Raw genomic sequence first — 19,727 nt, 5'->3', positions numbered from 1 at the left:
CTGTTCAACCAGTAATTACACAATGACACTTGGAGATTGGAAAGTGACTCTCATAAATATTGCCTTATCTGACTGAGTCGCTTGGGACCTGTTCAAAAATCAAACAGCTTATAGAAAGTACATGCTATTCCTATCAGTCATTTTAATGGCAGACAAGTCTAGTTGTGACAGTGTTTCTTCTCCTTCTTTCTTTTTTTTTGGCTACCTTAGTGATTGCTGCTATGACTCACCCCGAGGAAGATGTTTTTGGAGGAGTCGAAGCCAGCAGCATAGATGCGGGCTGTGTAGGGGGCACTACGCTCACACATGATGCGGCAAGCATAGCGGGAGATGGTGCTCTGTGCTGACTGGCCCCCGTCTCCTCCCGCACCCCCCTGACACTGACCTTGGCACTGCCCGCTGCTGCCCGCCATATCCGTCACCACAAAGTCGATCATGCTCTCTGTGGAACGGCCAATCTTGGAGGAAAACAAAAGACATGTACATTAGATAACAGTTCAGGTGAAAACTAAGCTCTATTGCCCTTTACAGTGAGTAAGTACAGTGCTTTGCTTAAGTATTCACCCACTGCCCCTGCTTGAACTGTTCCACATTGTGTAGCATAATAACCTGATAGGGATTTAATTGGGTGGCATTGTGTTGAAAGTTACCTTTGGACTCTCAATTGCTTCACTGATCAATTCCTTCCTTACCTGGCCTCTGACTTGGTAGACAGCCTCTAAGCAGAGTTACAGCTGTGCCATATTCTTTCTAATTTTTAATAAGGGATTTAATGGAGCTCCATGGGGTGTTTTAAGTTTGGGATATTTTTAGTAACTAGATCCAGATTAATGCTATTCCAGGAATTTGCCCCAGGCCATTTGCTCCTTGATCTTCATCATGCAGTTTCTTCTCTAACAAACTCTGGGGCCTTCCAGGAACAGGTGGAATTATATTAGGATCATGTGACACTTTCAATACACTCTAATTAAGTGACTTCCAATGGCAATTGGTTGCACCAGAACTAATGTAGGGTCTCATGAATACTTATGTAATCATTGCATTTATTGGGTTTTTTGGTAAACATTTTGCAACCCATATTGGAATGCCATATTATGGGCTGTTTTGTTGGGATTTAGGACATTAAAATTACAAATAAATCCATTTCCAATCCAGGGGGTTTTGGTGAATTGTTACGCAAGGCACTCTACATTATTCTTAATTTGTTTCTAATGATCATTTCTGTTTCTCTAAATGCCAATTTATTAACAAATAATATATATATCACCTTAAGCTGCACTTAAAAGCAATGGGCTTAAAAGTGATGTGTTTTTTTTCCGAGGTTGAGACAACAATATGTGGCACTTATTGCTACATGTACTGCTATCATATATAAGAGTGTTTACCTGAAACATATCTGTGTTGGAGTCATGTGTGTACTCTACTATAACAGAATGACTCCTTGACAGCGTGTAGGAGATACTGTGCTGGCTCTTGTTGCTCAGTGCCTGAAACACACATAGAAATACCCCACTCCATCAGATTTTCATCCTTTGTTAGCGCTTTCATTACACCAGTATATGGAACAGTACAGAGGGTGTGCTCAAAATCTCAAATCTTATGCAATGGCCACTGCAATGTTATATAATGGGTTTTTACTCATGGCATTTAGTGGGAGAACCAGGAGATATGCAGGTGGATACGTAGGACTACACTTAAATGTCAGGTTACAGATGTTAAGCCGACTGTTACTAAAATAAAAAATTAAAAGAGAAACTTTTAAGTCATTGTGTGATCGAAACTTCTTTCTTTAGAGGAAGAGTGTTGATCTAATAGTGATTTCTCATTTTGTCATTTCCATTTAGAAATGTACTGTAGTCCCTCAAGCCAGAGAGTCTTTTGCCAGAGAATCTTTCTGAATAGCCAAAAAGATCACATCTTTCAAGACTGGCATTGTGACGCTTGTGAACAGCTAAGTGTATGAGTGGTTAAAGTGGTACACAAGCTTAATAATATAACATCTAGCTAAACAATATCCAATACTGCAAGTACATCCTCATCATTTTTGGTGTATATCTTTAACAATTGCAACAAGCATTCCCACCTTTATTCCATGGCCATACATTTAAGATGCGATCTCTTGTGATATACAAGAAAAGTTCTTGAAATGTACTACATGTATAATATTTATAAGTTACTACAGCATATTAACATAGCACCCTTTACAACAAATTCTCAAACTAGCCTAACATCACAGTGGTTTATGGGACCGCCACTCAGGTTCAGACATGACAGACATCAATTCGTCCAGTGTTTATACTCAATGAGTAATGACAATTGACTTAGTGAGTTCATTAACAACTGTCAGTAGAATTAGCATTAACAACTATAAATAGAATAGCTTTTCTAATGCTATTTGGCAACGTAATTGTCAGCAGTAGTAATGCAGCCAGAGTAATATAACAGTTATTCAGTTAGTTATTTAGTTTTGGCTGAAGGGTTTCCTATTTGCAATATGTTTGCTAAATAAAGTATAATATACACTCACTGAGCACTTTATTAGGAACCCTACACTAATAGTGTGTAGGGCCCCCTTTTGCTCTCAAAACAGCCTCAAGTCTTCTTTACATGGATTCCACAAGACATTGGAAACATTCCTGTGGGATTCTGGTCCATGTTGACATGATTGCATCACGCGGTTCCTGCAGATTTTTCAGGTGCACTTTATACATGCTGTGAGTCTCCCATTCTACCACATTCTAAATCTGTTCTATTAGATTCAGATCCGGGGACTGGGAAGGCCACTGAAGAACACTGAACTCATTGTTATGTTTATGAAAGCAGTTTTAAATTACTTTTGCTTTGTAACATGGTACACTATCATACTGGAAGTAGCGATTAGGAGATGGGTAAATTGTGGCCACGAAGGGATGCACAGGGTCAGCAATAATACTCAAGTAGGCTGTGGTGTTCAAGCAATGATTGGTGTTAATCAGCCCAAAGTGTGCAAAGAAAACATTCCCCACACCATTACACTACCTCCACCAGCACAAGGCAGGTGGTTGCATGGATTCATGCTGTTGGTGCCAAATTCTGACCCTACCATCTGTGCACCTCAGCAGAAATCGAGATTCATCAGATCAGGCTACGTTTATCCGGTCTTCAACTGTCCAGTTTTGGTGAGCCTGTGCCCGCTACAGCTCAGAATTCTGTTCTTGGCTGACAAAAGTGGATCCCGACATGATCGTCTGCTGTTGTAGCTCATCCACTTCAAAGTTCTGCATGTTGTGCATTTTGAGATGCTTTTCTGTTCATCACTGTTGTACAGAGTGGTTATCGGCATTACTGTAGGCTTTCTATTAGCTCGAACCAGTCTGGCCATTCTCCGTTGTCCTCTCTCATCAACAATACGTTTCCTTCTGCAGAACTGCTGCTCACTGGGTGTTTTTTCTTTATTACACCATTCTGAGTAAACTCTAGAGACTGTTGAGGGTGAAAATCCCAGGAGATCAGTAGATATAGAAATACTGAAACCAGCCTGTCTGTCACCAACAATCATGCCATGGTCAAAATCACTGAGATCACATTTTCCCCTTATTCTGATGGTTGACATAAACATTACCTAAAGCTGCTGGTTAAGATCTGCATGATTTTATGCATTGTGCTGCTGCCACACAATTGGCTGATTAGATAATTGTATGAATGAGAAGGTGTACAGGTGTTCCTAATAAAATGCTCAGTGAGTGTAAAGTCTCGATAGAATACAAGTAGTGCACTATATTACCTAAGAGAATGCCAGTAAAGAAAACTCTGGATTTCAATGTTGTTCGATAAGTTTGTGCATGTTTTCTATTTTTGACTAAGACTAAAGCACTTAGTTTTGTTCAAGTGCACTCACTACCATTACTGCTGGCCAGCACATTTGCGGTGTCTCATGATTAACAGCAGTTCTACGAGGTAGGGAAGTGAAGGAGCAAAGCACAATTTAATATAAAATAAGCTATGGGCTTATTAACCTCCTGGGAACTCCTAGGTTCACCTGTAACTTGTGCAACGGGTACAGACAGTTCTGAACAGGTTTAATATTAAGTGATGCTATGAATTCTCACCTTTGACACCAGAGGTGTGGATACGTTGTGGATGACATCAGGTTTGACGCCATTGGCTTTGGGTCTCTTGTAAAGGGCTAGTCGACTCCTCCTGCGCCCTTTATCACCACCCGCTAGTGAACCATTATGTCTGCGTATGACAGAATTAAAGGCATTAGCTATGTTGGCTAGAGAAGTTACAGTTCCATTCCATTCAGATGTAATGTGTAGTTTTGCAAAGTTTAATGTTTTAGGTCATGATACATGGGCTGACCTGTAAGGAATGCTTAATTGGCTCTAACCACTAATATCCATTATTTTTGGTCAAAAGTTCTGTGGGTCTAATGAATATTATTTTGGCCAGAAATAATGTTTGGCAAAAGCAATGACAAATATATATAATAGGAAATTTCCCTGAAATTTGAATATTGGCACAAGACCTTTAGTAACAACCAGATTAGAAAAACTGTATGAAGTTAGGCAGAGCTTCAACATATGATGAAGACACCAGAAAGTAATTAGACAACAATATTTCATTATCAATTCAAGGATACGAATCATGAAGACTTCCAAAAATGACAAAGGAAATGTTTTAGAAGTCTCCCATTGATAGTGGAAAGCCGTCTTACAATTCATCAACGGTCCATAACTCATTCACCACATAAGCTCTCGTCTTTCTCCTTATATTGATTGTGAACGTGGTAAATAAAAACATCCCTCCTCCTGTCACTCACTCCTTCACTAATGGCCAATGGTCTCTGCTCACTTTCTCTTCCAGGCTTTCATTTCTCTGCTACGCTTGGTAGTTGTGGGATTTGAATGATGTCTTTGTCGACAGTCAAATGAGGTGTTTTACATCCGCAGCTGAAATGTGAAGATAAGTGAATGGAGCAGCTGTATCTGTGCTGCACTAGTAAAGCCTGAATGATGTTACGTTCATTCATCCAAAAGAAAGGATCATAACAGGAGGCCTATTTATCTGAAGGTAATTTTACCCTTGAACTCCTTCTAAACTACATTCAGCAGAATTTTATTGGCATCTAGAGTTGTAGAAATGTTTTAGCAAAATGAATACTCTATACAGTGCCCTCCTCTAATATTGGTACCCTTGGTAAATATGAGCAAAGAAGGCTGTGAAAAATTGTCTTCATAGTTTAACCTTTTGATCTTTTGTTAACAAAAAAAAAACAACAACACAAAAATACTGGATATCAAACAATTGCAAACACAACACAGGTTTATCAAAAAATATATATATCTTTGATAAATATAGGTGTGCAACAATTATTGGCATGCCTATGAATTCATATGAGAAAATATATTTGAAGTATATTCCCACTGATATTTAAATTTTTTAGTACACCTGGGTGACTAGGAACAGGAAAAAATCTCCAAGTATCACAGCTGGAGAAGTGCAGAAGTTAGTTGTGTCTTAGGGTCAGAAAGTCTACAATACTACAATCCGAAGTCACCTACATCACCACAAGTTGTTTGGAAGGGTTTCAAGAAAAAAAGCCTCTACAATCATCCAAAATCAAACTCAAGCGTCTTCAGTTTGCCAGACACTACTGGAACTTCAAATGGGATCGGGTTCTATTGTCAGATGAAACCAAAATAGAGCTTTTTGACAATAAACACCAGAGGTGGTTTTGGTGCACACAGAGAGGGAGCCATATGGAAAAGTACCTCATGTCCACGGTTAAATATGGTGCTGGGTCTTTAATGTTTTGAGACTGTTTTTCTGCCAGAGGACCTGGACATTTTGTTAGGATACATGGCATCACGGACTCTATCAAATATAAACAGATATTAAATGAAAACTTGACCATCTCTGCCAGAAAGCTTAAAATGGGCCGTGGTTGGATCTTCCAGCAGGACAATGATCCAAAACATACATCAAAATCAACACAAAAATGGTTTACTGACCACAGAATCAAGGTCCTGCCATGGCCATCCCAGTCCCCTGACTTGAAACCCATATAAAACCTGTGGAGTGAACTGAAGAGGAGAGTCCACCAGTGTGGACCTCAAAATTTGAAGGATCTGGAGAGATTCTGTATGGAGGAATGATCTTAGATCCCTTACCATGTATTCTCCAACCTCATCAGGCGTTATAGGAGAAGACTCACTGTTATCTAGGCAAAGGGAGGTAGCACAAAGCATTGACTAAAAGGGTGCCAATAATTGTTGCACACCTATATTTAACAAAGTTTTTTTGGGATAAACCTGTGTTTTGTTTGGAGTTGTTTGATATCCATGAGAGCAGAGAATTTTAGTGAATTTTTTTAACAAAAGATCAAAAGGTTAAACAATAAAGACAATTTTTCACAACCTTCTTTGCTCATATTTACGAAGGGTGCCAATATTAGTGGAGGGCACCATATGTGGAAAAATAGATCTGACTATATTGTCATAAACTTTGGCTGATATTACCACAAATTACCAAATACATTATTGTCAAATGACAATAATATATAATTTTGTCTGATGAAAAATCTACAAAATCACAAATTCTTGGGAACACAATAAAATACAATAAAATAAATAGTAATAAATAAAGCTCAGAAGTGAAAAAAATTTAATGCCAGTGTACAATTCTTACAATTAAAATGAATTGTACACAGCAAACATTCACAGTTTTCTTGCAGTGGATTCCAGTAAGTCACAGTTACCTGATGAGTCTCTTTACTATCCAAAACCAAAGCCACTATGAATAATTTCTGACACCAGCAAAAGCCAGTGTTATTTGATCACACCCATGTTAAACATTATCATGCTATCCAAATATTTGATGTCTGCTAATGTGAATTTTCTCAGATAAGCTGTAAATAAAGAATGCTTATGTGCCAGTAAAACCTTTTTTTTTTTGTGGAATTTTCCCATATATCTTCCCACTTTGGTCAATTTACAATTCTCACTCACTAGCTAGTTCTCCCCTATAATGTGACCGTTACCAATGAGTGAGGGTGAAGGTGTGCTTCCTCCAAAACATATGGAGCCAGATGACTGCATCTTTTCCAACTGCTGTTCATTCAATGTCACAGGGCAGCCAAACACTGTCGGAGGAAAGTGCTAACAGAACTCTACCGCATGCATGAGGTAACGATTGGTTAGTATGGTACGGTTGTACAGATGGTTGTGGCATCGTTGGAATTTAAAGTAGTGATGCCCTGATGAAAGGGCGAACACATTTCTGCTGAGTCGTAGGAAAAACCTTTATCTAAAAACAACAAACAAACAAACAAACAAAAAAAAACTAGCAGTGCACTTTACATGGGTGCCACTTTACAACAGATTACAACCTGTCAGCCTGTCTAGATATTATTTCTGCAACAGTTTATTGCATTAAGCTGTGGCTATTGTCTGGTCTTTGTGCACCAATTTTACAGTAAAAAAAAAAATAATAATAATTTTTTTTATCTTACAGAGAGAGGTGCACATCTGTGAGCTGACTGTATACAGTGAACGACAGATGCATTTCATTAGTGTGTGCATAAACAGGTTCTCTGATTTCCTGTAAACACAACTAAGCTTTATAAGGAGGCTCTGCAAGAATTTTCAATACCAAACAAATAGTTTTTGCTTTGTGTTGGGGAAAGAATTTAATATGAAGTATTGAGGAAAAATTATCTAATTTACCAGTTAAATCAGCCTATTAAAATAAAAATCATGTTCAGTATATAGTTAGTTCATGAAAACACATAGGAATCCACTCAGTTGGCAGCTTATTAAGAACAGTTTAGCTTTTACCTCACAGAACAAAGAGTGGAGGGGTGATACAAGGCTTCTAGCAGCCAATAGACATACTAGTTAAATAACATTGTTGTGATTTATCAGCTTTCCATTAGTCATTTAAATGTCACCTATGGGTAGACATGATTATGCCCATATTCCATACAGCCTATAGAGAAGTAGAGATACATGTTTTTCATCAGACATCGATGATCATTGCATACAAGGATACATCACGATATATGCAAAGCATTGTATTATTTCCAAGGAGAAATAAACATTTAGCTGATTCACATAATTAGGTAACTCTAGCCTTCCAAAAACTATCAAATGACTAAATGTTGGTGTCTCACAAGCCAGCATTCTGAGGCTACAGGATGTTCTTACCCCAGCACGATCAGCTCTCCATACTTGATGGGCTCCTTGTCCCCAGGGAATATGGCATCATGGGATTGCGAGCCCGAGTCTAGAGGGGGCGATGGTTGGCTCTTGTTGCATGATGGGCGCAGCTCCAGGGACGGAGGAGGACACAGGGCCTCAGAGCTTCCTTCTAAAACCATGTCTGAGGGCCACGTGCAGGGACTTGTAGCTGAGAGAGAAAAGGAGATCATTCATTAGGTACAGTGTGATGTTGTGTTGCACTTTTATCATACAACTTCTCAACTGAAGCACACAATATAGGGTTCTACCAATTTAATTCTAGTAGAGTTACTGGGGTTGATCAGTATCAGATATAATTTTCCTATACAATCCACATGTATATTTAATGCAGTAGACATGTTATGTGACTTGAAACGATCTTGTACATAAACATTCATTCATTAATTTTCTGCTTTTCCTAATGGGTGTTGTAATCTGTACTTCTTTATCCCCAGCCACAGATTCCATCTCCTCCTGGGGGATCTCTAGTCATTCCCAAGACAACTGTAAGATAGAAGCTGTCCAAGGAGTCCTGGGCCTACCCCAGAGTCTCCAATGGGATGCGACTCTTACAGCTCTACTGAGAGCCAACCATGGGGCATCTTTGTAAGGTGCCCAAACCACCTCAAATAGCCAGCAGTTCTATTCTGTGGATCTGGCTTATTAAGCTCCTCACCATGTCATGAAGAGTAAGCCCAGAAACCCTGTGGAGGAACCTCAGTTACACTGCCTATATCACAACTTTATTCTTTCAGCCAGTACCCACAGTTGTGACCATAGGTAAGGGTGTAGATTACCTGGTGAATAGATAGCTTTGCTGTATCTAAACACATATTAAAGCCTGCCACGAATGTTTCCCAAAACTTGCCAACAAAATTTTTGTTTGGTGCGAACAATAGGAGATGTACTACAGACCAGCTGATACAAGAAATAGTGAGGTTTCTGTAATGCCTTTTAAGTTACCAACCAGCTAACCATCAATCAAGTGCCAAAAAAGAGTGATCTCAGTTACTTTGACCATGGCATGGTTTTTGGTGCCAGATGAGCTGGTTGGAGTATTTCAGATATTGCTGATCTACTGTAACTAAAATAAGCCCTCTTTACAATCATGGTGAGCAGAAAAGCATCTCAGAACGCATAACACTTTGAACCTGAAGAGGATGGGTTACAACAGGAAAGGACCACAACAAGTTCCCTTCCTGTCAGCCAAGAACAGGAATCTGAGGCTACAGTGGGTACAGGCTCATTGAAACTGGACAGTTGAAGATTGAAAGAAAAAAAAAAGACTAGGCAATGTTTTGGTGAGCCTGCGCCCATCTGCCCCAAGGTTTAACGTGTTGCATGTATTCTGAGATGCTTTTCTGTTCACCACGGTTGTAAGGCATTAATATTTGAGTTAACGTAGACTTTCTGTCAGCTCCAACCAGTTTGGCCATTCACCTCTGACCTGTCTCATCAACAAGCCATTTCCACCCACAGAACTGCCGCTCACTGGACGTGTTGGTTTTTGGCACTATACTGTGAAAACTCTAGAGACTGTTGCATGAAAATCCCAGGAGATCAGCACTAACAACCACGCCATGGTCAAAATCACTGGAGATAATATTTTTCCTGATTCCCATGATTGATGTGAAAATTAAATGAAGCTCTTGACCTGCGTGATTTTATGTATTGTTCTGCTGCACTATGACTGGCTGATAATTGCATGAATGAGTCAGGTTATTAAAGTGGCCAGTAAATGCATGTTTGTGTTAGCTTAAAAATATCTGACGAGTATTAAATGTATCTAAAGATAACATATTAACAAGTGGGCATCTAATTAATGAAAATTACAGAGTTCTATCTTTCCTGACACACTAATCCTTGCTGAATATTCATGCTGAACATGCAATCAAAAGGCTTACAGCTTTATTATTTATTTATTTTTTTATAACACTTAAAAGTGCTGTATACACACTAAAACAGACTTATGGACATATTCATGAAATCATCACTATTATTCATTATACATAAAGTATATCATCAGAGTTACATCAAAGATAAAATATGTTGACAATAAATATAGGGCTCTGTACATGTTAGATTCTATTATGTAAAACTTTACGAGTCTATCTAGCCTAGAGATGATGAACAACACAAATCAACCAGCTGCAGTTCTGCTACGGTGCAGCAGGGTTGTGGGGGTGTGATGGTGGGATAGAGCAGACAGAGGGGAAGGGGCAGGTGGGAGAGAGAGAGAGAGAGAGAGAGAGAGAGAGAGAGAGAGAGAGAGAGAGATAGATGAATGGCAAGAAGACAAAAATAGAACAGGCATGCCAGTGCAGATGATGGAGGACAGAGGCATGGCTAAAGAGAAAGCCATGAAGTGCACAGTGTGACAAAGAGGTAAAGGCTACATCGAGCTAAAACATGTAGCCAGGGCTGTAACAAATGTGTGTGTATTTGTATGCATGTGTGTGTGTGTGTGTGTGTGTGTGTGTGTGTGTGTGTGTGTGTTAGGGGATGATATATGCTTGCGCATGAGCTTGGCGGGGTGATGGATTGCCTGCTCTGTGCCATGTACTTTCTAATCAACCCACTATCACAACCTGGAGGAGGAGACTGGGTGTGTGTGTGTGTGTGTGTGTGAGAGAGAGAGAGAGAGAGAGAGAGAGAGAGAAAGAAAGATGGACATGGGGGTTGAAGAAAAAAATGGCCAGTGAGGAGAAAAAAAAAAAAAGAATGTGACAGGAGAGTAATAAGGATAAAGAGGAAATGCTGTATGATATAACAAAGGACAAGAGGAGGAAAAATAGTGAGAGGGTTAATGCTTTCTTCCCCCCCCCACATCACGTCTTAGATTTGCCTTTATTATCGACAACCCCCTCACTCCAGACACCATCTGCCATCTTTTCTTCATTTGCTTCTTTTTTTTTTTTTGGTCTTTTCTAAATCATGCCTTTCTTTACCTCCTCATTCATTTCCACCATTTGATTCTTCATCCATTCCCCTCAACTCCTGTCTTCCAAAACATGCCCCATGCTATCTCACTTCCCTCTCACAGTCCTCTTTGCTGCCTCTGCAGCGTGGTGGTGGTGTGTGTATGTGTGTGTATATGTGTGTATATATGTGTGTGTGTGTGTGTGTGTGTGTGTGTGTGCGGGAGAAAGAGGGAGACTGTGTGAGAGAGAGAGAGAGAGTGGGTAGAGGGAGAGTCTGCATCATCTATCTCCATCATGAAACTGATGAAGGGGGCTGCTAAATATACACGTACGGAAATGATCTCCAAAATAACTTCGCCTATTCCAGTCTGATCTCAACGAACTTAATTCTTCATCGTCTATACACGCTTCGCAGCAGAACCATTAGCACGCTCTCAGTTTTATGTCGGCGCTGCAGTCTTCATGCACAGCGCAGATCTTGGATGCTGCTACTGTAACAAGGCCAGAAGCACTAGCAGAGTTTTGTGGCTACAAAGTGTGTTTACCTTTAATATAATGATTAGAATTAAAACGCCGGTAATTATCCTGCATTTGCTATGCTAATGTTCTGTACACAACAGTGTCTGGTATATGTTTGTAATAGACATGTATAGAAGCAGTATTGGAGAGGCATTTACTCTTTTCATCTGGTGGTGGTGATAATGGTGATATTTTCATATTGCTGTATTATTATACTGTGTAATCATATGGGTGTTTACTGTAGCCTGACATCATTATTTCCTCGTATAACTATTATGCACTACACTGTTGAGTAGAGCTGCATAATGTGGATAAAAATAGCACACACACTGTGTTGTGCAACACATAGTGGTGAATCCATGATGGAGCGTGGTTACAGAATGACTGGCATTCATTTGACCTCAAGTCATTTTATTTGATTTCTTTTTTGCTCTGATTTTATATATATATATATATATATATATATATATATATATATATATAAATAAAAACACACTGCGAATTAAATAAACCAGAAAACATACTTCGAATGCTGAATTCTCACAAAATATGCATGCTCATTTGCATATTACAGACTCCTGTTGCAAATATTGCAAAGGCCAAGGCTGTGATAATGAACAACTTTATATTATGATATATTATGTACTCCTATAATACAGAAGACTCTGTGTTGTAATGGTGCAGTTTGTTCAATGTGATGGCATCCTGTGCATGTTTTACTGTCCTGCCTGACCGGGCTGATGATTGCTGGACCTGCCAAAAGATCAACTGAGAGCAAAGAAGATATGTAATCATATCTTTCTCCTTTCTTCTGACTGTATTCATCTGGTAATATGATAACAGGTGTGTAATGAGGAATTACACAATATGTAATGTAATATATAATGTGTAATGAGAAAGTGTATTACACTTTCATGCAGGTTCCTATTTTAGTCACGTTACAGGTTTTCCTATGCCGTTTTGAATACTTTCCATTTCACACAAAAAATTATTACGCCATATAAGGACTCACAGACACAGAATCCTACAGTATAGCTATGACCATGCATCTTAACTTGATGCTGTATACAATATATCCTAAATGAGACAAACAAATGTCCTTTTAACTATACCAAACACAAATGCTGATCAGTAGGGATGGGCAATATGGACTTAAAACTATACCACGATATTTTCTGGTATTTATTGCGATAACGATGTCAGTGACTATATAAATATAGTACCGTGCACCACTGTTTTTGGCTACAAGTGATAGCTGTGATTTTGAGAGCCTCAGAAACACAAACATTGATCTAAAAGTAAAACTGATTTTCTGTAACCCAAACCAGTTCCAGATTGTAGAGGTAGCTCCTCGTTTAGCGATAAACTCCTCCTCAGCTTCACGTCTGCCTTCCACCGTACTTGTTTTCGCTCTGCACGTGAGCTGCGAATGGGTCGCACACTGTCGCACACAGATACGTCAAATACGTCATCAACTAGGCTTTATCGTTATTATCACGAGAAGACTAATTCTTATTGTGGGGAGAATTTCTACCGGTATATCGCAAACGATAAGATACCGCCCTTCCCTACTGATCAGTCCGTACATTAGTTTCTTTTGTGATTGGTGCAGCTAAAAATGCTTGATTTTGCCACGGTTTTTTCTTCAAAATGTGTGATGCAATTTGTGCCTTTTTTGCTGGAAAATACTTGAATTGTCTTTCGCAGTGATGTTTGTTGGTAAATAAGACCTTTTATCCGTACTCACGATTGTCGCACGTGAATCGAAGAGGGCAGTGACTGTTGATGCCACATGACGCGTCTTGGCCCAAATCTGCGGTAATTTCGAAAAATTGCAAGCTCCTCCGTATATTGCAGAGTTTGTTTGATTTTGCATTCATTTCTATGATAGCAAAATCACTAAATCCTGGAGGGGCTGGCTTATCAGCATGGTAATTCAATGACTTACCTTTCCTAAAATACAGGATGCAGTACCAGGAAAAACTGGGATCTGTTAATTCTACAGGGATGGAATACAAACACTACAACACTACCACCTTACAGAAAACCTTGCATCCACAAAAAACAAATTTGCCTTTATAGAATCATGAAAGCCAGAGCCAAGAAGTGTGTAGTGAAAAAACAAACAAAAATCATCATCACCGACCCCTCACACCAAAGCCACTGCATATTTAAACTCCAGCAACCTCCAGCAACAGCTACATATCAAATCCACTAGACACTGGAAAAGCTTCTTTCCACATGCAATCAGACTTATGAACACTCCCACACTTGTGATGCGCCAAGATGCAATAACATGTCTGTGCAATACGTATCTGTGCAACATTCTCTTCTGTTCAATAATACTTGTATTTACTTCTATTCATACCAAACATGTTACCCATGTCTTTGGTATCTTATTTTCATACATAATGTCTATATTCACAACAACATCCGAGTCGAATTCCTTGCCTACGGTATTGTGTGAGCAACAACCTAGTGCTATACTAGTGCTACAAATCAAGGTGTTCAAAGCCCTGCATAATACTCCAAAGTAGATTACGTGTCAGAGAAGTGCAGATCCCAATAGTCCTGTTAGTCCTTCTCGCTGTCTACATGGACCTGCAGAACCAGTCTGCATGTAGCACTAATCTTATAAGCTACAAATCTTTTCTCAACTCCAGTATGTCACAGGTGGATCTCACAACCACATCCACACCCAGACACTCACGCACCACAGACATACAAACCTGTAAGAGTACAACCAGAAAGAAAAAAAATAGAAATTCAACAGTTCTCTGTTATAAAATAAATAAATAAATAAATAAATAAATAAATAATCACCACATGCTATGCTGAGTCACTGTGCCTAACATATAGTCATACTTCAACCACCGTGTCATGTCTGGGTGCATTAATGTCCTCTGTGGGTTTGATTCTGTTAGAGATAAATGATTTGACATCCATAAAATAATATAAGCATAGAAGATAATAAAAAAAAAAATACGGTGTCAATCTGACCCTGACATCATTATAATTATCATCATCATCATCACCATTATTATACAGACACACTGTAATTGCATGCAGTTCAAATATTTTCTGAGGGTCAAAGCAGCATGCCATTGCCATCTTGTTGCCACGTTCAGTGCAGGCCTTGTAACAGAAACTTCCTTCAGTTTCAACACATCGTTATGTAATGGCATTATGGTTTGAAAATCCCATGCTTTCAGATGCTAGACTGCAGGGGGTTATGCGTCTACAGTAATACACACACACACACACACACACACACACACACACTCTCTCTCTCTCTCTCTCTCTATCTATCTCTCTCTTTCTCTCTCTCTCTCTCACACACACACTGTTGATTGTCGATAAACAGCCCAGGACAATTCACCATAGCCTACTCCAACAACCATTTCCATGATGCTGCACTTTAAATCATACCGCAAATCTCTGAACTACTGACAGCCTCGCTTTTATTATTTCACATAAAACACCAACCTTGAGTAAGAACAAGCAGAAAGCACCCACTGCAGGGGCAAATCGTCATTACAGTACATGTCCTCCGGCTGTGAGCCTGAAAATATTGATCACCAGGCTGGGAATGATGGGAGACACTCACTGCGCACACACAGTAAACAGTCTAATGCACGCACAACATCACGCGCAATCGATTCAAAGACATGAAGCAGTGTCCGGACAGACTGTCCTTAAAATTAATGAATAAGAAAAATGCCAAAACACACCCGCTGATGTTTGCGTCGTCAGTCCCGATGGCTAGTTTACTCCGCGTGTGGCATCAGAAGGGCGCGTGGCGCTGCTGGTCTCGCGCTCACGATGATGATGTGGACGACGCGCTCATCGCCACTCAGACACACCGGGGTCATTACGGTACACGGTGATGGGGTAATGTTAATCCAACTGAGGAATTTCACTCCGGACACGACATTCATGTGACACGCCCATCGCTCCTATTATATGCGTTGTCCCCTTCGAAGAAACACAACAGAGAAGGTGTTTCACCGTCGCCTACAGAGTGGGTGTGTACGCTTGGTTTGGACGCCGTGACCGGGTTTAAGACACGCCTTACACGAGCGGTGTAGGCATAGGCTCCGCCCACCCGCTGCTCCACCGCAAGCGCTCTGACGCTCTCAGAGCCTCCGCACAAACCGGGAACGCGAGAAAACACCGCGAGAGCCTAGTAATTTCGAGGTCTTCCTCCGCCTCTTACTAGGGACATTAAGCAACAGCTGCGAAAGGAACGGATACGGCGACCGGAAGTAAGCTGGTACACCGCCGTAGCCGAGAACGTAAACGACTACGGAAAGCCAGCTATTCTCCCGTAGTAGACGGTTACAGTAGAACGTCACGAAGTAGCAGTTACAGTTGCGCATGCGCAATACAACATCAGAATGCCGTTTGACGGTCCATCAGTTGCTGTTTCTTAAAGTCCCTATTATTTTACCGTTGGGAACTGCAGCAGAATATAATTCTATCATTGTCCGCGCGTCAGACGTTATGAAACAGCATGCAGTAAGAAACAAACAAACAAAAAAAACAGCAACAACAAATCCGATAGTAGAGGTGGACCCGATAACTGTTGTCAGTAGCCTACCTGCCGATAACCGATTAATCAGCCGATACTGAATGAACACATAACACACAGAGTAAAATAGTGCTGAACTTTATTACTAAAATAAACAGTACTGACTGTATCATGAAAATGTACTGTACTTAAAAAAATGAAATAAATATATCAATATTGATGTATGTTAACTATTAATAAATATGACAGTAAATAAACGATATACATCCAAACAGAACCAAAAAGTAGCACCCCAAATAACAAATAAAAATAAGAGACATTCTAAATGAATCAAAAACACTTCAAATAACAACAAAATTTGTCAGTGATTTTGCCTCTAGAGAAGGGAAAAACTATCGGTTGGATTTTTGCAATAACCGATGGTTCCAGTGATCAGTTATAGGTGCTGATTAATCGGCAAAACCGATCAATCGGTCGACCTCTAATCCACATACACATCACACGTGATTGTGTTTTTCACATATGTCTGTGAATAATAAACTACAGTGCCCTCCACTAATATTGGCACCCTTGGTAAATATGAGCAAAGAAGGTTGGAGAATACATGGCAAGGGATCTGAGACCATTCCTCTATACAGAATCTCTCCAGACCTTCTGTACAAGGGTGCCAATATTAATGAAGGGCATTGTGTCTGGCTAAAAATATGTAGACACCTGATCGTCACACCCATATGTGCCCATTCTAAAACCACAGGCATTAGCACAGAGCTGGTCCCCGCCTTTGCTGTTATAATAACCTCCACACTTCTGGGAAAGCGTTCCACTAGATTTTGCCATGAAGGAAGTGGTAGTTCAGTGGTTAAGACATTGGAATTCTGTGAGTTCAAATCCCAGATCCACCAAACTGCCACTGCAGGGCCCTTGAGCAAGGCCCTTAACCCTCAACTGCTCAGTTGTGTAAATGAGATAAATGTAATCGCTCTGGATAAAGGGATGTGGGGATTGGTGTATATTCAGCCACAAGAGCTTTAGTGAGGTCAGATACTAATGTCAGGTGAGGGTGTGCAATGTCAGTGTTCCAGTTCATCCCAAAAGTGTTCAGTGGGGTTGAGGTCATGGTCTGGGCCACTTAAGTTCTTCCACTCCAGCCTTGGCAAACCATATCTTTACGGAGCTCACTTTGTGCACAGTGGCATTGTCATGCTGGAACATGTTTGGGCCTCTTTGTTCCAGTGAAGGGAAATTGTAATGCTACAGTGTACAAAGACTTTCTATACAAGTGTGTACTTCCAACTTTGTGGCAACAGTTTGGCGAAGACTCATGTATGGGTGTGATGGTCAGGAGTCCACAAACTTTTGCCATATACTGTAGTGTATGTAATCATGTGTTAAAAGCACGTGAAAGTGCATTTCAACAATTATTACCTGAAATTGTACATGAGGATTCAGATACATGTCAATAATATGGGATCATGTGAAAAATTGTGGTCATGTGTGAAAATAAATATGTCACAAAATAAAAACACATGCATTACATGTGAAAAGTCCACATGTGAATAAACGTGTGAAGCTTAACATATGGAATATCTTTAAAAAAAAAAGAAAAAAAGAAAAAAAAAGGGTACGTTTTACCTTTGTTACCTTTGTGAGTTTGTTGAAGGTTTTAGTGTTCATAGAACCTCATACTATGTACTCATTCTGTTAAACACCTTTTAATCACCAGGGGTGTGGAGAGTCATCATTTGTATAACCTATGCCACAATGTCATGTGGGACTGACCCACCTCAGGGACTGCTTGGCAGCGGCAAGTACCAATATACCCTAAAGGTGCATGTGGCAACCACCAGTGCATCACAGCACCATGGACGACATATCTCTGTGGTCCCATAAGCTTATTATTGCCTTTCCAAAGGGATGAGGCACGAGAGTGTCTGGCCCACTGGGTGGTGGATGTCATCAACTTGGTGAGAAGACAACTTCAGCCCCTACTGTGGTGTATCGTTTCTTTGGCTTTATTTTATTAAAAATATGTACTGCTCCAGGAAGTCTTTTACAGCTAGACCTCACTCTGCAGTATTTCCAGGTTGTGCAAGAATCACAGATTATCCAGTGCTGTGAGTGCAACATTCATCTCTGAGCACCATCAATCTTAGGTGAATCCTGTTCCTCACTGATGTCATACATCACCCAATACATGTATGTAGATGTGGTTCTGTGAATACCAGATTATCACCCCCTAGATGATCAGAACCTGCACTGGCTTGGCAAGAAGTTGGGGAATGTTTACTCCATATTTTTTTACCGCATCATAAGTCACCAAGTTGATATAGAAGGCTTCAGCCTAGTAGGTTATCTAAGTTAATCCAAAGGTTCAAGCTGACAATTGGAAGAAGGTTTTTGCATTTGTATTTGTATTAATTGTATTTTTCAGACTGGATAACACTGGTCAACCTCTCAGGCATCATGAGCAGTCACTCCTATCCTCTCCATGAGACAATCAATGTGCAGTGGATCACATTGAGCAGCAGGCTTCTCCGTGATGCAGAAAGGAACTCTTTCTCCATTCAACTATCTGATTGCACTGTTCTATTTTTCATACACTCAACCTTGAACTATCAATGCACTGTGTCTACATTGTGCACAGTTTATTTTCATTTAGTGCTCTTACATTATTTTTCATTGCTCATATACATCTGCACAGGTGCACTACTAGTGTTAATAAGAAAAAAAGAACCCTTTAAGGGTTTAAGGTTCTTTTGGATAGTTTCTAAGTTTCCTAAGAAATTGTCTAAGAAATTTTCTAATTGACTGTTTAAGATAGGAACAAATTAAAGGAAATATAAAGGTCAAACAAACAAACAAACAAATAAACAAAACCCCACAAAAACAGAATGGTGGCTCTGTAATGTTGTGGGAGGCATTTTGCTGGTTGGACTCCACTTGTCTCCTCATATTGAAGGGTCATTGCTAAACAATATATCTTATTGGTTGCAAATCAGTTATTCCTATGATGAAATATTTCTTTTCTGATGGGAGTGCGCTTTCCTGCAAAGGCTGCCATGAGTAAAGTAGTGTTAATGGATTTTCTGTTGCATTTAATGTTCTCACCTGGCTTCTCTTATTAACAAAGTGTTTTAACTCAAACATCTGATACTCACTGGATGTTTTTCTTTATTTCATCATTCCCCATCATCTCTAGAGACTGTGGAGCATGAAAATCTCCTGAGGCACTGGAACCAAAAAGTATACACAGTTAAAGCCAGTCAGGTTTTGCATTCTCTTCTTATATATATATATATATATATATATATATATATATATATATATATATATATATATATATATATATATAATCATTTTAAAAAAAATATGTGTGTTGTATTTTTATAGTCTAATGAGTTCCATCCACATAATTTTCATATAACAACAATAATAAAAGCAAAGATTATTATTATTATTATTATTATGGGTGCATGGTGGCTTAGTGGTTAACACGTCACACCTCCAGGGTTGGGGGTTTGATTCCCACCGCTGCTC

At 39.7% G+C, this 19,727-nt stretch overlaps 1 protein-coding gene across 2 annotated transcripts in view; it reads right to left on the bottom strand.

Moving 5' to 3' along the window:
* Positions 1 to 15,789, bottom strand: part of peli3 (pellino E3 ubiquitin protein ligase family member 3) — a 19,041-nt gene extending 3,252 nt beyond the window's left edge. Inside the window, exons 1-5 of one of the 2 annotated variants that reach the window (XM_053628814.1) lie at positions 15,146 to 15,789; positions 8,187 to 8,388; positions 4,089 to 4,218; positions 1,386 to 1,487; positions 231 to 458 (exon numbers count right to left, since the gene is read on the bottom strand). In XM_053628814.1, coding sequence (XP_053484789.1) covers positions 231 to 458; positions 1,386 to 1,487; positions 4,089 to 4,218; positions 8,187 to 8,388; positions 15,146 to 15,194 — 711 coding nt within the window. In that variant the 5' untranslated portion in view covers positions 15,195 to 15,789. The remainder of the gene's footprint in view (positions 1 to 230; positions 459 to 1,385; positions 1,488 to 4,088; positions 4,219 to 8,186; positions 8,389 to 15,145) is intronic. The other variant, XM_053628815.1, reaches the window with a different exon arrangement.
* Between the last annotated feature and the right edge of the window lie 3,938 nt (positions 15,790 to 19,727).

This window comes from Ictalurus furcatus, chromosome 7 (genome assembly GCF_023375685.1).
Source record: "Ictalurus furcatus strain D&B chromosome 7, Billie_1.0, whole genome shotgun sequence".
NCBI classification, from domain to species: Eukaryota; Metazoa; Chordata; class Actinopteri; order Siluriformes; family Ictaluridae; genus Ictalurus; species Ictalurus furcatus.
The sequence above is the reverse complement of the archived record's forward strand: the minus strand, read 5'-3'. Positions and strand labels throughout refer to the sequence as shown.